Here is a 19,368-nt window from a genome sequence, read left to right as displayed (position 1 = left end):
CAGCGCTAAAAAGAAACAGTCATTACATAAAACAGGAGCCACAGAAACTGGCAAATTATTCCACTCCTCCATCGTTCTAGGAAAGAAAGAATGTTTAAAATAGCTAGTTTTCCATTGAAATGGTCAGATCTTTTTCGGCTGGTCTCTTCTTTGCGATACATAGCTTGGGGGCTTAAGGTAATTGAATTTGCTGATACCAGTGCAATCGTGCAATATATTATGTAATCACTTAAGGCGGAGGCATTTTCTCCTATGACTCAACTCTTGTGCATTTAAGCCAACACAGCACTGATATTTAGGCAAAAAAATATTTCGCCACAACTGCTGTCTAAAGTGTTCGATTCCATAGCAGCTTTGGTAGAAATGGTGTAGAAAATTTGAGAATTTTTTTTTATCAGTGCATGCGGTTATTTTTACGTAGTCTGATGTTATAAACCACAAGCAGAGATTGCAATGGCAACTGGTAGTCGACAAAAGCCCACCTGCCAGACAGTAACTAGACACTTTTAGTGTAGAATAGCGACCATTTCAAATTCCACACAGAAAACGTATGGCACAATAACATACACCTCCTCAACAAAAGTTTTAGTTGTCCCTATTTCCACTTCATCCAAGGAATTTAAAACACTGTTGTGCCATTTAGTGACAAAATCTGCAAGCACACCATTTGCAATGCAACAGGAGGAGGGGCTTTCATTTAACCCTTTCGTTTTTAGGCGTTTCTGGCTGTGACGCAACCATAGTGTAGGCTTGGTTTCAGGCAATTTATTTTTGATTATGATTGCTATACAAATAAATACATTGTCAACGGAATATGTATATTTCATTGTTCTGTAGGTGTTAATTATCATCATCATTACCAGCCTGATTATAAATTTCGCAAATGAGGATAATATAAGGGAAAAAAAAACTGCTCGAAACTTCTTGAGAGACCGAAATCCGAGCTCGACTCGTATTTATAATCAAAAGAGCCATCGATTCAATTCGCAGTCGAAGGGCCTGCGCGATCAGTCATCCTAAAGTAACCGTGCGCACGGAAGGCGCACTTTCGGTGGCCTGCACGACAGAGATAAATGGCACATTGTAAAATCAAGAAAACAAAAAGACAGAGGAAGATGGAAAGAGGTTAAAACAACCTCCTTTGCTGCTGCTAGCCGCAAGCAAGCGCACCGCAAGAGAGCGAAAGCAGCGATCGAGTCATGTGTCGACCTATTGGAGAGGCAATGGTGCGAGCCCCCGAACGTGACGAGTCGTAGCAGACACGCCAACAGAATAAAAATAAAAACCTGCAAACTTGTGACAGATGGCAAAACAACCTTTGAACCCCTAACCACACGCACACGTTGTGAAACGCGTGCCGCAGGATCTCGGCACGAAAATACGAACTTGTGGAAAGATTTGACAGATGGCGCAGCCTGTCCAAGCGTGCCAGTCTCGCGCCATGGCGCGAAGTTTTGAATGCACGATAGAGAACGTACCGGCATGTCTGTGACACTGTGGGGGGAAGTGCGAAAACGTACCGGTACGTTCGTGAGAGCGAAAGGGTTCATGGGATCACAGTTTCACTTTACTAACCCGTGTTTTTACTAATGGCATGTGAGTATACTATCGAGGTGTTCTAATACCACTTAGGTGCAGACTCTGCAAATATGTTGCGGGCTCTTGAACCTCTTTCCCATTCTACACCATGCCCGAAATCAATCACACGGCTAGAAGTCATGTCAACAGAGGAAGCTCAATGAAACGTACCACCACAGCCAGCAAAGGCATCAAGAGTCCTTAGTCTTGGCCTTGAAATGTCCTCCCTAGAGTTCTGGAAGACATCTCGGCGCAATGGACTTTCTCTGAGAAGGCGGACGACACTTTGCCAGCGACTACCTGCAGCCTATGAAGATAAGGTCGTGGACGTCCATCGCTTCTAGATACGAATTCGGCAAGAAAAACCTTCTTGCTCTTGCAGATAAGGAACGTGGACAGAACGACCCTCAATTCTGACATGCCGAGCAACACGGCAGTAGAGCAGACAGGCGCGCGGTCTGTGCACATAAGGACTACTGGTGCTGAAAACAATGATGCACTGTGATGCTAGGTGTGACGGCAGACTGGCGGAAGCTGCCACCATGTCATTTTCAACCGCAAAACCCTGCCAAAAGGATAGCTGCCCTCCGGAATACACGGAAGGGTACAAGAGAAAGGTTGGATGACGGCAGAGTTGATGACCGACTGGTTAAAGATGATGTGGGCACGGCGACCGGGAGAACTTCTTTATCCATCGCTTCTCGTTCTCAATAGTTTCCGCGGTCACTTCATGAACTCTGTTCGCGCGAAGTTGACTGAATTACGCACAGACATAGCATTAATACCAGGCGGCCTCACATCAATGCTACAGCTTCTGGACATGTATTTGAACAAGCCGTTCAAAGATAACGTTCAAGGCTGTATGCAGAATGGATGGGCGAAGGCCAACATGCTCTTACGCCAGGCGGCAAGATAAAGAGGCCATCTGTAGAGCAGCTGTGCAGCTGGATAACAGAAGCCTGGAACATGATTGGGGCTGAAGTCGTCGTAAAGAGCTTAAAAAAAAACTGGCATTTCCAGCGCCCTGGATGCGACAGAAGATGACTTGGCGTGGGACGAAGGTTACAGAGGTGAAGCCGATGAAGCAGCGACCAGCGATAGCCATGGCAGTGTCGACGCAGACTCCGCTGACTCAGAGTGATGGCGATGCTGCGGGCGGCCAGCCTTCGCAAATAAAGTAAGCCTTCGCAAATAAAGTAATTTTGCAGTCAGTGTTTGTCGTCTCTGTGCTTTATTACAAACGTAAGACTTGCTAGAAATCAATGTTTTGGTTATATTTACAATAGCTGGCTTGAGAACCCCGGTTCACAGCCTATTTATATTTGCGTTCAGCCCTCCAAAGCAATTGTTGAAAACTTTTCCCCGTGTAATTATCGCACCCCCTAACTTAGCACCGAGTTTCTGCGAAAAAAAGTGCGAGCATTATGAGAGTAAATACGGTAAATTGTAAAGCCTTGATATTGTAGTGATTGATGAGCACATATGAGTCACAATACATACTTTAGCCAGTGTTCTGTCTCTTCAACTGTATAGATACATCATTCATAATACAGGATGACAGCTCGTTGAAAGTGGAGAAATGGCCCACAAGTGCCACAAAATCAATCAAAATATAGTATTGCAGCCATTACTACTCTTAATGATTGCTGAAGAAAGCACTTGAGGAGGTGGCTAAAACTTCATACAGAATTTCCATGGGGCATGGAAATCTGTCCCGCCACCCGACCTGGCAACCTGTACACTGAATATGAATGGGGCTTGAAAGTCTGCACCGCATGCGTATGATAGTTTTAGCACACAATACATTGGCTCAAATTACAATAATTTTACAGTTGACAACTATTTCCTGTGATGCACCAAGAAGCCTTTTAAAGATTGTCTGCGGTAGTCTTGTGTAGACTGGCTCATTGAAACAAAGAATAGAAAAGCCCCAACAGACCACATAAATCTAGCTAGAATGAGATCATGAAAAGCTTAGTTGCAATTTTGTTCAGAAGTGCTGCATTTCGAATACACTTGATGGAACAGATGATAAAACGAAGACCACAAGCAGCCTTATGGCGAGAGCAGGGAAAGCATATAAAACGCAGAAGTATACAGAAATATGGAATATTTTATTGTTATTTCATGGTTTTACATAGCATACTTTATGAAGAAGGGATCTCAAAAAATTACCATAAAAGTTGTTCAAGAGGTCTTTAAATTAAAGTTAGTACACTATACTCCGTTTCATACATCAAGTGCAACGCTGCCAAAGCTACAGCTCTTGTTTGCGCTCTCCGCATCCGCGATGAAAAATAGTGCCTGCTCTTGACGAGAAGAAATAATAGTTATTTTGTCTGCAAGCTTAATACATCTTACATTTGCCATTAACTTCACAAAGATCACCTTTTTTAGGGAGAAAGGATCAGATTCGGTGAATTTGTATGTTTTTTATGTCGTTTTCGTTCGTGTCGCGTTCTCGCTGCCCCGCAACCTTGCCAGCTGTGTTACTAGATGGCGCTGGCTGTGCCCTCCGCGCAGCGCATCTCTTTTTGAGAAAATGGTTCATTGGTGCGCATTTTTCTCTAAGATCCGCACTGCGAAGATGTCTAGGTATGCGAAGCAAGTTATTGCAAACGTATATGCTCGGAATAGAGCCCGTTTCCACAGGAACCACTCGGCCACAAAACGAGCGCGTAGTGGTACGCCTTTTCTTTTTCTTGCGGACTACTTGCGTAGCTTTCGCTGCGTTGCACCTGATGTATGAAACGGAGTATAGTAGTTATCCTTGAAGATATAAAATGAGCACAGCAATAGTAAGAACAAGAAAAATGCTCACAATTTTGTACGGTTTGTTACTCTACTTATGGCTCACTCCTTGTCTATACAAATAAAATGACATAGCTGGTCCTTAACACATTGTGCTTGTACTGGCCAAAAGCATTGTGACAACAGACACCTTATCAAGAGTGCGACAAAACATGGATAAAAATACTCCAGGTACCATGACAGAGGCTGACGTATCTGCTTTTGTAGATGGAATCTTTCAGGACCTACCTACTACAGAAAGCACGCTTAATGCCATACGCGCCGAGCAACGAAAAGACCACAAGGGCTTGTCATTGCTGGAAGCCTGCCACCATGGGTGGCCAAGAAAAGAAAGACTAGCAGAAATTTTGGAGCAGTTTTGGCCCGAAGGTGCTAACATTTCAGTTTGCAGCGCACTGTTGTTAAAAGAAGCTTGCATTATTATTCCGCGAAGTCTTCGGAAATAAATAAACGAACAGATACACAAAGGGCACCAAGGTACCATTTGCTGTGAAGCAAAAGCAAAGGAATCAGTTTGGTAGCCGGGGCTCAGCAAAGAGAGAGCAAAAGCTGTAATGTGTGTGGCCGAACGTGTGCAGTTTGCGGGAAGAGACTGAACTGCCATGGCAAAAAGTCTGCTTTGACTTGTTAGAGATGAAAGCACCGTGTACCCTGTTGTCGTGGGTTATCATTCCAGGTGTCCAGAGCTAGCCCTGCTGAAGGAGGACACCTGATCAGAAGCGGTCATCAACCATCTGAAGAGCGTCGTCACCAGGCACGGCATTCCAAACAGCGTGGTATTAGACAACAGGCCGCTGTTCGTCTCATTTGTCTTCCAAGAATTTTTCCCACGAGTACAGGTTCAAGCACGCCCCAACTAACCCTCTCTTCCTGCAAGCCAATAGCAAAGCTCAACATCAGTAAGAACGATAGTTACTTTTGGACAAAGGAGACTGTCTTTGCATTTCCTTGCTGAACTACAGAGCTCACCAGGTCCTCCTACAATCTACAGTCCAGAACAACTTCTGACGAGCTGCCGACTGCACTCAAGAATACCTTGTATTCTGTCTGAGCTAAAACCCTGTCGTTAGTTCTTCCTGGCAGAAAATAGATTACAGATAAGGGCAAAAAGATACTTTGATAATTTCCATGCGCTGAGAACTAGTTGCAACTGAAAGACAAGGCTGCTTCGGAACTATCCTGAGACCATCCCAAACACCACAATTGCTCGCTGGAATGGACGCTACCTGTTCTTACTGCCAGCCACGGGAGATGACGATAGTGCATCATCAGCGACTTAGCAGGATGAGCAACCAGAAAAGATCTGTTCAACGTTAAAGATGCCGCAAGAGTCAATGTCACCAGACACGGCGGCAGTCAAGTATGCAAATCTACAGCCACCGCATGAGGATGCTCATCAAGCCAGTGAAGCTAAAGGACACCATACAACCACTCGCTACGGTCACATCAAGAAACCGAAACGACTTGGATTCAACAAATTAATAACTGCGCACTCAAATTACTTTCAATGTACTTTGCTCGCAAAAAGGAGATGTATGTCAGCTTCCAGACAAGAGCGAGCATACTCCTTTTGCTCGTCCATCCAAAGCGATCACAAAAAATGGTGTGATGGGCGCACTATATATATTGAACATTGTAGTAATACAGGGGGGCCATTTTCTCTCATCAGCACTCAACTAAAAGTGTCTGACAGCAACTTGTGCTAACGCGTTGGATGAAACTGATCAGGGTGCAATGTTCCTGTACGATTTATGAGCATTATCAACACAGCTTATAACCAGAGCAAAAATCTCATCTTCAACGACCAGTATTTTCTATTCACTCAGATAAGCAATCAATGGCAACCCCAAAGACCGCAGCTTTTTTAAACGATTATGTTGCCGCGTACCTCAATTAAACTTCTACCGCCACAGAAACAATGTACCACTTTTCCTTCCTTGAGAGAAAATTTGTTCCAACAGCTTCCTCCCATCCTGAATTTTTTGTGAATTTTACTTCATTCTGCTTAAGCACAAAATTCATTCATAATCAAACCATTCAGTACTCACATATCAAGTAAAAACCCTTCCCAAATTCAGTCATCTCACAGGAAAGAATTAGTTAACATTAATCTGTACACCCTTCATTAAAACTTGTGCTAAATGCTTCTGAGCATCTGTCAGTCAATACCTGTGTCTTGGCTAATTACCTAGAGCAGGTATGTGCTATTTACTACCAGAGAAAGACAAGACAAGAAAGCTGTCACTCCGAGCCCATTAACAAGGGCATGAAAGCAAGCACCATGTAGTAGCTAATATAATAATCTTTGCAGTATCAAACACAGCACTGTGTGAAGCTAATAAACAAGAGCCAAGGCTTTGTGTGAGAAATACACAATGGACACTATCATAGCCGGTGCCTCAAAATAGTTTGCTCCTAACAAAACGGCAGCGCAGAAACGGCAGACATTTCTTCCCATACACGTAACTGACTAGGCAGCTTTACCTGCGCAGAAATTAAATTTGTAAATCTTTACCTGTTGGCATGGGGGATCTTGTCAGCGATGTCGTCTATCGACCGCCGCATGTCTGCTGTTATCCGTTCCAGCAGCACGCAGGGAGTTTTGTCCATGCTGTAACAAATGGAGGAAAATCTGACTTCGCTTTAAAGCAGTCCCGTGGCAAGACCACTGTGCTTCAGAAGACAATATTCTTTCCAAAGCGCTGTAACAAGCTGTGCGAGCAAAAGAGGAAGTGTAGGCCTAAAAAAGAAAAAATAATCTAATACTCTGGTTGGCATATAAATAAGAAGACACACTTGAAAAACCCTAAATGATTACACTGTTTACCTAGCAAATTAGCCGTAAGGAACGCGCCGAGCGGCCGTTGCAAACTTATGCGCTTCTCTTCTTTGTCAAAGTAAGGCCTACGCAACAAGTGCAAGGCCACACAGCAGCGGCACAAAGTTTAAACCACGTAGCGATATCGCTGTTCACACCAGCACAAAAGCACAAAGAGCGTAAAGACGTTTACGCGGGGCGCCGGCTAATGCCTTCGAATGCCCGAGGATAGAGCAAGACAAAAACCAAACTGACAACATAGTTCGCATACTTATTGACTGACACAGATCGCTTACCTGGAATATATTAATGGCACTCGGCCACCATACAGCACGACTTGTCCTCGGTGCAGACTGAAAAAAAGAAACAATACCCTAGCGTAAACAGATGCAGCGGCTGCCCTGCAGCCTGCTGCCAAGGCACGACTGCTGCCCTGCTGATTCTGGTAAAACTACCGACTCCTCGCCGAGCAGTCCGCTCCGCTCCGCTGAACCGGTGAACAGCACCAGTCACTCCGCAGTGAAATATAGTCCGGCCAGAAATTCTGCGGATATTCTTTTATCATCAAATCAAGAATATGCTACAATGTGAGCCCAAAAATATACATTAGATAGCTGGATTCCGTATTCCCACTTTCTGAGGTTAGCAAACTTGGACTGATTGCCCCAGAAAATTTTATATTTTATGTTCTCGAACCAGTGCTACAGTGGCTGCAAGGTCAATGGTGGCTGTACGTACCTATGGAATACTGTACCAGTGCCAACGTCCATTGAAAACACATGGTAACTTACATGAGGTTTGTACCAGCGTTTTCTTCTTTAGAGATAGAGGTATAATAGAGGAAATGCTGCGGGTAGATTTTATTTTGAAAATTTTATTGTCTTTAACTTCAGAGATAAACATCAATAAAAATTGCATTTAGGTACGTCGGTATTCTTTTCATCTCGTAAAAAAAAAAAGAAAGAAAGAAAGAAAGAAAGAAAAGAAAAGAAAAGAAAAAGCTAGGCTAAATATTAAAACTTGGTTTCTAACATTCCCTTCATTTTTCTTTCTTGCTTATTAGACCGTAATTTTCATCCATATCGAGCCTATTGCTACTGTTTTACAGATTCTGAAAATTGTGTATAAATGTTTTCCATTGTAGAATTATGTTTTCTACGGCGATTCGAAATTCGCGCCAAATTTAACTGCATCGTGGCTCTAGTACACTCTATATCTGATAATAATAATAATTGGTTCACAGGAAGGGAAAGGCGCAGTATATCTGTCACACTTGCTTTGCCGACACCTGAAACGCGCCGTAAAGGACGGGATGAAGGTGGGAGTGAAAGTGGAAGGAGAGATAGGGGAGCCGTAGTGGAGGGCTACGGAGTAATTTCGACCACCTGGTAATCTTTAACGTGCGCTGACATCGCACAGCACACGGACGCCACTTCGTTTCGCCTCCATCGAAACGCAGCCGCCGTGGTCGGGTTCGAATCCGGGAGCTACGGACAGTGGTCGGGCGTCTTACCACTGCACCACCCCGGCGGGGCATCTATGTCAAACTGTTTTGACAATACTACGCTCTACCACCATCCTCTTTCATGCGAACATGTCTCAGAACTTGCTTGACTTCTTTTTCTTGCATGGGCTGTATTTCGAAAGTATTTTTTCCTCTTTACTTCTTGCTCGCCTGTGTCCCCGAATCCAACAAAAGGAAGACACTTTCACCCCTCTACAGCCACCATGGGATGCTGTATTCTATGGATGGCTGTAGCTTATACACTAGTTGTATCCCCAAGCCGTGTACTACGTGTGACTCAGGTGGAGACAGGTGAAGAAGGGGCAGGACAAGAAAGCAAAAGAGGCGAGCCTTTGCTGGGTGTTGTGCCCATCACGTGGAAGTGGGTTTTTGAACTCTATAATTATCCTCGCACCCTTTCCCCATATTCCCCGTTCACTTATCCACACGAAAAGCGAACAATGAGCGAACATCCACTCCCCAGGGCAAGTGGACAGAATCCCGTCTTCTTCATTTTCCTAGCATACCTGCATTGCCCACTGATGGGTTGGTCACTCCAGTTGAAAAATCATATTTCAGCGAGCAATATGGCAGCAATCTGGGTTGGATACATCTATCTCCCCAAGAGCCACCCTACCCCAAGTCAAGGGGAGATAGAACCATCTCCTTCATTTTCCCGTCAAGCCTCTGCTGCACTGTAGCTGCGACCAATGTTAAAGGCCCACTGTCCACCCTCCGGTCGAAAATATTCCGGTGACTGTGAGACTTCGCCCCTGGAACGCAAGGCCGCAAAATGTTTTTTGAAAAGAGTAACTAATAACGCAGTTACAGCCACCGCAATCACCCGATTCTGTCATGCCTCTTTCCTTCCATTCCCTCGCAAAGGTTTTTCACTCTCCTGCCCGAGGTCGTCTAGCCTCCGCAATACAAATTCCCCTTCCTCCTCCGCGTTTGGCGGGAGGTGGGGCGTGGCTCTCCGCGAGCGCGAAAAAAAAAAAAAAAAGAAACGGTCGAGGGAGCGCGCGCCGCTGGATTCAGCCTGGCCGTGGCGAGGGAAAAGCGCGCCGCGAGCGGTAGACCCCCATCCTTCTCCCGTCAGTCAGCGAGACGGACCAATTGACGTCGTTCCCGGTACGTACGTCATTATCGTGGCCCGTCGAGCCAGCGCAGGAAACGGGGAATCTGGCTTCCCGGAGGAGAGCATGAGACAGCTTTGAATTGTATTTTCGATGCTTTGCGGCGCGCGTGTCACTGTAGCATTTTGCACAGACTATCTCCGGTACCTGATCGAAACACTGGGCTCCTTTGCTTAAAAGGGCCTTCCCTGGACAGTGGCCCTTTAATAGAACTATGGCTGCGACCTCATGAGAACCGGTCGAAGCCATTTAGCTGAAGGGTCTTTGGGACAGGAGGGTGGTTTTACACGCCGATCACCTCTTGTGGTGAGGACGTCGCGAAATACTATGTCGCTATTCTCTTCGGATCCCCAAGCAAGCGTCATCAGCGTGAGCCGGGATCGCGATTTCTATGTCGTCATGTGTGTAGGATACTGCGGAAGAATTATCTGCACCCGTACCATATGTGCAGCTGCATCAGTCAGCCGCCAGTCGTGGATAAGGTTATGGCCCATAAATTGGCCCGTCAGGCCATTTGAGACGACACCCAATTTTATGGGTACGTTACGTAAAGGAGAACGTTAGGCAGTGCACCAACTTCGCTTTACCATGCCCGGGCATGGTAGGTCATAAGAAAAGCAATCACGTATATTGTGATACCAGCCGTATCGTTGCGCAAGGTGACCTATTCGCCGTTCTATTTCACTTCTGTTTGCTTCATAAATATGTCTACGCTCGCACTTCGCTTTTGTCGCTAGAATCACCTGCTCGCTCATCGCGACGCTTACATAATAATCTCTGCTTCAATCGCACATATGGAAAAATTCCGTCATTCAATTCATCTTCATTAACTATAAAGCTATTACCTTGGCTATTAGGCTCTGGAATTAATTCTTCCTAACACCGTAATCACTTTTTCTAACCCTGGTGAGACTAAAAATCTGTTTGCATTCATTTTATTAGTATCTTTTTTTAAGCATTGTCTTGTGTAACTGTTCTTGTTTCAGTTGTTCTGAATTTTTTGTACTGGCGTACGTGTCAGTTGCACTCGGTTAGCACTTTTCTGCATATTCGTGTTTTATATGTATTAGTTTTGTTCGTATTTTCAATTTTTGTCTTCACGGGCTCATTTTTTTCCCTTTTGAGATCAACTTTGAACGCCTTCTCTTTGTACAGAATTTGCTTTGTACCATATGTCGGTTATACCGTTATTCTGCTTTTTATCTCTGTGCAATCTTTCTTGATAAGCCTCCTCACCCAGTGCTCTTTGGGGCTGTAGGTATGAATAAATAAATAAATGTTAAGTAAGTAAACAAACCTGTTATAAACGATAGCAGCCAGCAGTGAAAGGAGTTCAGAATAGCCACGGGTCACGACTTCTACCGTTGCGCAGCCAAGCCACAAGATGCGACATTATCTTTTTTTTTTTTAACAAAAGACAATAAAACTTGTCTTATCTGAATCCTTTCCAGCTACTGACTGATTTAAAAATTTTGTTGAGCAGAGGTAAGGGAGGGGAATGTGTATGTGGGGTCCCTATATATAGTCCGGGACTCTAGCGGCTGCCGCTGCTATCCGCACGCGTGTCACGACCCAGACGGCCATAGACGTCCGACGGTCGACCGACGGACGTCCGTTCTCGGACCTTCGGACATCCGACGGAAGTCCGGTTATGTTCGATATACGTACAGCGGACGTCCGTCGGACTATCGTTCGTGGATCCGGATCGCGTCCCACGGACGTCCGACGGGCAGCCGGAGGCGGACATTCGGACGTTTCCCGGAACATGCTTGCAGGGCCCGCTATTCGTGTTAAACTTGCCAATAACATTCGTGTAAAGCTCAGCAAGCATGTGCCATGGAAATTTCAGTCACATACTAGTGCTCAATGCCTTTGTCGTGAGAGTAAAGCAGACAACAGATTATGCAACAGGTTCAAGTTTCCTGTTGTCTGCTTTACTTTCACACACAAAGCACTGAACAGTAGTGTGCAATTAAAACTTCCATCAAAGAGGCACATATGCTAGCTGAGCTTTACACAAATGCACCATTCCTGCAAACATGCTAAGTGCATAGGCATACCAGCATGCGAGGTTGTAAAAAAAGCATTTTTTTTTTTACTTTATTGCAAAAACTGCATGCATAAATAGTCTACACTAAAAAAATATCGATGTTAAGGAATGGCATGGTAAAATGCAGGCCAACGGGAGTATTAAGAATCTACTTGAATAATTTTTTTTAATTATCCTTGGCCGTGACAGCTCTTCCCTTGGGGAGGTGGTGGAGGAAAAGGTATTTATTGAAACCTAATATTTCGGAATTAGCGAGGAGATGATCGAGTTCTCTGTGGGCGGCCTCCGCAGGCCGGGATTCCAGGAGCAGTTACTATCCTGTGCATTTGCTCGATCAGCTGTTGCTGGTCTTTCAGGCCTAAGATGGAAAGAGCAGGCTGGGCTCCTCCTGCAATAGAAGGGAAAATGAAATTCAAGTTATCTGTGCTGAACTTTGATTACACATCTCCAAGGGCAACTGCCAGTTTCTCTCAATTGCTTTTTCCAGATGGCACTGTACGCATGCATCTCCATTCAGAACTGTCACATACTATATAGAAAGGTCATACAACTGCAGCAAAACCCATGCAGAATAACAAAAGATACAAACGTAGTTTGACCAGAACCTGGCATTCAGTATTTTAATGTTTTTATGTCGTCTCTTTGAACATGCCACTCTGAACAAACATGGCATGTTATGCTTGCTGCTATGCACCCTCAGCAATGCCCAAGACATGGAGTGCACATGCAGAGAAACTAAGCATAAAGGATTCTGTATATGAACATAAAGCACAGCCAGAGCATTGCAGTATTACAGAGGTACGCATTGGCGACAGAAACCTGCATTTTGAGCGGTTTAACAGGCAGATTTCTAAAGTCATTGTTCCTGCTCTGAAAAGAAGTGATCAATAATAACATCATTTAAAATTGTTACCTTTTTGTTCTGTAAACTACACATTTCGCTGGTTTCCATGTACCCTCTACTGAAGACATTCCCTGGGCGTTTACAATTCGTTTTCATCACGATTCTAATCCAAAATCTACAGACATACTGTCCAGACGTTCGCCCCCGCAGTATAAGCCACCACTTGGGTAAGAGATTAATAAAAGAAGTGTATAAAAGACATTTGTGCTGTTGGACAGCCATAGCTATAAAAATGGTATCGACATTGGAGTACTACCTTAAGGCGGGGCCTAGGGCATTACAAAAGCAAGAGTTAGTGTCCGCTGATCCTCATTTGAACGAACAAAAAGAGGGGGGGGAAGAAATCTACCTCAATTACATGTTTTGAGTGACACCAAGCCGCAGTTAGTATTAAAGATATCACACAGTTTTGTGGAAGATTTGGGAGCGCTTTGCAGCTTTCTTACAGGATTGGACAAAAGAGCTCACCGTCTTCAGAAAGGCATGTTATATAGAAATGAAAATAGTGAATTTACTGCATCTGGCCACAACAACTTGCACACGGAGAGGAAGATGAACTGAAAATTTTATACATGAATGTACGTATTTACAACAGGTGAAACAATGACCATGATCTATGCCGAAGAGTAAAGAGATCAAAATCTAGCTCAGAACAAGTTCTCCAGGCCGCGGGGCCGTTTCATTAACTTAGGGACTCCACCCACATTTCTTCTCCCCGATGACAACGAACTCACACATGACTGGCTAACAAACAATTTGGCATGTCTTTCCACTTTCATAAGTTCTTCAACCTCTCCCTAATACAAGCAATGCAAAAGGGACAACAAATTCGTTTCACAACAAACGGAATTTAGAGAATGGACCTCGAAATGATTGGCTCACTAGGTCACATGCCAAACTCTCTCCCCTAGGAAAAAAAAAAAAAAAAATTAGAACCCATCAAAACGGTGTCCCACGTGCGCAACCATTGCCCAAAGCTTGCATCCTTGGCGGCTCCTTTTACAGGGCAATTATTGCAATTATTGGCGTCCGAGTCAGCACCCTTGCGGACCACATCAGAAGAGTCAACCCACATCCTCCCGCTCCGCATCATACCGTCACTGTTACACAATTGCCCTTTTTCAATGCCGCTATCTCCCACCATTGTTGACATCCAGGGTTGGAATCCTCAACGAGACCCCACTCAGCGCGCCTGCACTGAATAATTGTCACTTTTATGGGCTCCCCAACAAGGAAGAGGGCCTTGCACCCTTCAACCTGACAGTGTTTTTTCTTTGAACGATAAGCAGTTCTTCCAAAAGAGGTGCTCGTTTCAAAGCTGTGCTGCCTCCGGGTGATGGGTCCAGTCAGCGTACTAAGGATCCCTTAGTACGCTTAGTACTAAGGACCCCTTAGTTGTATACTGTTCGTAAAGCTCCTTAAATAAAAATGAGCCCCCTACATGACACAGCAATGAGAACAAACTGCCTGTCCCCGCGTCTTCGAGTGCGACAGCAAAGTCCTCGGAAGAGGGGACTTCTTTCCCTCTCTGCCTACGTTTCCGTTAAGCACTGTAGCTGCTGTAGCTGCCTCTCTGTGCGCGTCTCTCCGCCTCCTGTCCGAGGGCAAGTGGGAGACGGCCGCAGCTGGGCATTGAACAGGTGACCCAAAAAGAGCAGACTAATAATGGTGCCTAGCATACCCACCGATCCCTTACAGAAATCATTAAAGAAATGAAAGCAACACATCAGATAACGCTACAATGTTTCTAAGTACAAAGTCGACAACTCCAAGTCATATAAATATATGTACATCTCCGCACATTAACTAGACAGAAACAGTGCAGAGTAAACTAATAATTCAGTGTCTAGCAACACTATTAAAAGGGGATAAAGGCCACGGGGGGCTACGATTATTAGTACCGTTTTGCCTTTAAACTACAATAACATACTTGTTGCAAGCTTAAAATCAAAGATTCACACCTGTCCCACCCACAGCAATGGAACACACATCTGACTCAAGTCTGCAGAGAAAGAGCAAGCTAGACTATTGCAGACGCACCCTTGGTTATTTTTCTGGCATTTCTGAGGGTGAAGAATCTGACTTGTCAGTAGCATGTATATGAATAAGAATCCTATGACAGTAAATGCATCAGATTTTCTGGAGTGGCTTTTCTTTGCTGACCACATTTGAGGTGAGCTATAATTTATCCAACTTGGCCTAGGTTTATTCTATGAATAACAAAGCTATAGCAGGTACACAGTCGTCCACTCAGGCTGAACATGCGAGTGCGTGGCATGCACTTTTTGAGATGCCACTGCATCCATCGCAGCTGCACACCGTAGCGAAGAGGCAGACAGCGTGAAGTACCAGCCTCTAGTCCCTCTACCACCACTGGGGTCCCAAACTAGGGACCCCTTGTTTTTGTCAGGACAGGCCCCCTCAGGGTCAGCTAGTGAGTAACCCCCTGTATTTGTATCTGATGGCAATGTTTTCCACCACCACCCACAATACGCAGCTGCGCATCATAGCAGATGTGAAGCAACAGCTCCTGGTCCTTCTATGCATAAGCCACTTTGCCTTGATGCATGCCTGCGCACCATAGTAAAGAGGCAGACGACATGACGCAGCAGCTCATGGTACCTTTACACATGAGCCCCCCATTGTACTTCGATACGCACCATAGCAAATATACACACTACGCCACACAGCTGCTCCTGGTCCCTCTATGCATAAGCCATTTTGCCTCAATACGCACCTGCGTACCTGAGCGAAGAGGCAGACGTGAAGCTGCAGCTCCTGGGCCCTCCATGCACAATCCACTTAGCATCAATGCACGGCTGTGCACTGTAGTAAAGAGGCGAAGGACGTTAAGCAGCAGCTCCTGGTCCCTCTACACATCAGCCATTTTGCCTCGATGCGCATCTGCACACCGTAACAAACAGCCAGATGTGACAAAGAAGCTCCTGGTTTCTCTACACATAAACCACTTTGCCTCAATGCACGTCTGCACACCGGAGCAAAGAGGCAGATGACGTGAAGCTGGAGCGGCTGGTCCCTCTACGCACAAGCCACTTAGCCTTGATGCATGGCTGTGACGGATGCATTGCTATTTTGCAAACTGCATGCCACACATTCCCATTCAAGCTAAGAGTGGACGACTGTGTCCAATGACAAAAAGTAACATGGTGGACAATGCAAAAAGAATTTGCTGCATAAAGTTTGTTGAAACCAGTTCTACATCCTACATGTAAACAAGCTAAAACCTTAATGTCGAAGGGATGTCCTGTGTGTTTAAAATCATCACGCTCAAACAACTTCAACACTGACAATCATGATTCAATATTAATAATATAGATAATGATACAATACTCACTTTTAGCCATACCAAAGAAATGAGAATGCAAAGGGATGTTGCTGTTTTTCCCCCGTGGATGACAGTTTTCATGTTCAAAGTGCTGATTCCTGTTGGCCTACGAAATCGGCTACAGCAAATGGCATCTGAAAAATTTTTGGAAGCCTCATGCTAGTCTTCAACGAGAAAAGCATTGCCATACAGAATCAGAACACAAATACTTTTACAATACACTAAAAGCACCAACTGCAGTGCTGTTTTTAGGATGACTAGGTACAGGTTTTGCTGTAGCAAGCCAAATGTTAGCCTTCAATAAGGAAAGCATTCCCATACAGAAACAGAACACAAAATCTTTTACAACACATTAAAAGCATCAATTGTACAAATGCTTGTAAGATGACCAGGTACAGGTTTCTGCTATAGCCCACATCATGTGACCAGCGGTTATCAGAAGCCTTGTATGTGAGCATGATGCCCTAGATTCAATTTATGGCTATCACTGTATTAACAAGCATGGGTTTAAAGCTACTTTAATATGATAATCTAAGAACATGGTAAGAGCTTTCAGTGCGAGACATAAGCTCAGTATCATGCACTATAAGGTGCTGCATGGCTCTAGTGTAGCTTTGGCATTATCTCGCTGTCAATAATGCAGTGAAGTTCTGAGGAGCCTTTGAATATCTGTAAGGACAAAGCAACAACAATTTTGTTTTCATCTCACTTTTGCTCAACTCGTGTTTTTTTTTTTTCTTTCCTTTTTTTTTTTTTTTTTTTTTTTGAGCCCGCGGCTTGCATGGCCTCCCAGTACGCCTGTTTTGCATAAAAGAAGGCGTTGCAGGCACCAGACCTCACAGCCCAACTGTATCGCGGCGGCGGTATGTCAAATTCGTGCCAGAACAGCGCAGTACAACGGGTCAAGAAAAAGACAAGTGCTGACTTTTTTTTTTTTTCTCTCATCTCCTTGTCCGGTTGTTCTGCGCGGTTCGGTCCCACATGCATAACCAACATGCGTAAGGTGCTGTCCTGGTTTGTCTGAAGGAGAGTACTAAACCTTTAGTTATTTAGTAGCTACAGCCGTTCCTTCTAGAAACTGTAGTTGCCGTAAAGCTCGAGAGAGAAAGATCAGCGGCTGTCCATTAAAAAAAAAGAAAAAAGAAAGAAAAAAAAAAGCTCGCGACGTTGTCACAAGTGCAGGCATGTCCCACGATAGGCTCGAGGAGTGCAATAGTTTTCTCGTATAGTTTTTACAACTCAGCACGTTGCGCATGGTTAACGGGCAGGCACTCCTTTATCAGAGACAGAGAAGTTGCACGGCTTACTGGCGCAGCGTCCAGTAATGCCGAAAAGATGGCCCTCAGACTTGAGGCTGCACTTTAGTTAGTCGGCGCGGAGCCATCCTGTCAGTCTCGCCTAAAACACTCGACCGTTCGGCTGCTGTACAGAGCTGTTTCCTTACGCAAAAGCTCACCACTATCGGTGCATCGAAAAGTTCAACTAAAGAAACAAAAGTTCGGTGAAATACTTACTTTGGAATCAGCGGGTGAACAAAGTGTGCCAGCCGCACCAAGCCACAGCAAAAACAATGCTAGCAGTGCATTACAGCCGTAGGTATTTGTAACTGCGCAGAAAATGCAGAACACGGAAACGTGAAGCCATCTTTCATGACTAAACTTCAACTTGTCAGGTGGATTGGATTGGCTCATTTCAGATTTTTTTGAGGATAGGTTCGGTTTCGTTCTTTTTGAGCTTGCTGCTTGCTGCGTCTATTCAGCCACTGATTAAAATTTCACCGAAGCATCATGATAGAAACATGTTTAATGGTCATTTAACTTTCAATCAAAAATTTTTGATGGAAGAATTCAACGATGAAACATGCGGAAAATAAAATAACTGTTTAATGGAAACGCTTTCTATCGCATCGATTCGCTCTGGCATCATATAATGCAGACTTGACGGCATTACTGATTTATACGCAGTTCAGACGAGCACGACGACTACAAACTATATCATAGCTGTGTGAAAGCAAATCCAGTGGCGGACGTACGGCGGCTGTCCGCTGGGCGAACGGATTCGACCATCCGCTTTCGTACGTACGCCGGAATTCCGGCGGACGTCCGAAATCGGCCGCCGAGTTGCGGCCGAGTTCGGTTGTCCGTCGGACGTCAGTGGCCGTCTGGGGAGGGCCCGTTGGGCCTCTAGCCCAGAGCTGGATAGGGCAGTCTCCCACCCCTCAATAGTTGGCACTACATTTGGGCATAGCCTCCATTTGGGTCATCAGGTGGATTGTGTGGGGAGGTCCACACCATGTGATGCAGGCCTGCCTCCTCCCCGTAATATTTACATTTGGGGTAGCAGAACCCGCGATTGCCGCTGCGAAACGCGATGCTCTCGCGGCAGCTTGTTGCACCTTCCTGCGACAATTACCGGCTGACGCCGACAAATAAACTGCTGCAACGGGCCATCGGATCACAGCCGCGGCTAATTTCTTACACTCATACCACGGCTGAGAGCAGCACAATCGTACAGCACGAATGTGCTAGTCACGTGTTTCCTTTTATTGCTAAAGCAATACTGCTAGGAGGTAGTTCCTTCGCTCCGGCTACCACGTGACAGCGTGACGTCACAACCAGAGGAGAGCAGGGTCCCCAACTCGTCTCTCCGGCCGTAGTCGTTCCTTCGCTCGGCGCGGCTCGCGGCGGCTACCACGTGACGGCCTCCTCGGCCCGCCGCGTGAGGGCGCTCGCTCCGCTTAGTCATGTGGAAATGCGGAAATGCGGTTTTGTGCCTAAAATCAGAGGTACAGTCGACATTAGAAACAAATCAGAGATCCGTTGGACGATTAGCACTAGGTGCCCACGGCAAAACTACAAATGAGGTGGTACAGGGAGATATGGGCTGGGCATCTTTCGAAGTCGGGAAGCTCAGAGTAAAATATTATATGAGGAACGCCTGAGGAAATTGGACAGTAACAGATGGGCAGCTAAGGTATTTAAATACCTGTACCTAAAAAGCGTTGACTCACAATGGAGGAAAAGAACTAGGAAACTAACTAGTAAGTATGCTAGTAACAAGGACGGAGAAATAAATAGCATTAAGCAACAGGTGAAAAACACAGAAGGTAAAAATTGGATAAATTCGATGAAAAAAAAAACAGAGTGTGGAATTATACCGAAAGTGGAAAATGCAGATCAGGAAGGAAGATTTCTTTGATAACTCAAGAGGCAGTGCCCTAC

At 45.1% G+C, this 19,368-nt stretch overlaps 1 protein-coding gene and 1 long non-coding RNA gene across 2 annotated transcripts in view; both read right to left on the bottom strand.

Moving 5' to 3' along the window:
• Positions 1-7,979, bottom strand: part of LOC146198024 (DNA (cytosine-5)-methyltransferase 1.S-like) — a 191,043-nt gene extending 183,064 nt beyond the window's left edge. Inside the window, exons 1-2 of the mRNA XM_084593341.1 lie at positions 7,504-7,979; positions 6,905-7,000 (exon numbers count right to left, since the gene is read on the bottom strand). Of these exons, the coding sequence (XP_084449467.1) occupies positions 6,905-6,999 (95 nt within the window). The 5' untranslated portion in view covers position 7,000; positions 7,504-7,979. The remainder of the gene's footprint in view (positions 1-6,904; positions 7,001-7,503) is intronic.
• A 3,955-nt stretch (positions 7,980-11,934) lies between these two features.
• LOC146198023 (uncharacterized) lies at positions 11,935-17,800 on the bottom strand. The gene is made up of 3 exons (XR_014704938.1): positions 17,662-17,800; positions 16,157-16,281; positions 11,935-12,285 (listed from the first exon to the last, which is right to left on the bottom strand). It is a non-coding gene; the product is annotated as an uncharacterized LOC146198023 (long non-coding RNA).
• Positions 17,801-19,368: the final 1,568 nt, after the last annotated feature.

The sequence above is a fragment of the Amblyomma maculatum genome, chromosome 2, assembly GCF_055883805.1.
Source record: "Amblyomma maculatum isolate TAMU_Amacu chromosome 2, ASM5588380v1, whole genome shotgun sequence".
Lineage (NCBI taxonomy): Eukaryota > Metazoa > Arthropoda > Arachnida > Ixodida > Ixodidae > Amblyomma > Amblyomma maculatum.
This window is presented reverse-complemented; position numbering and strand designations above follow the sequence as displayed.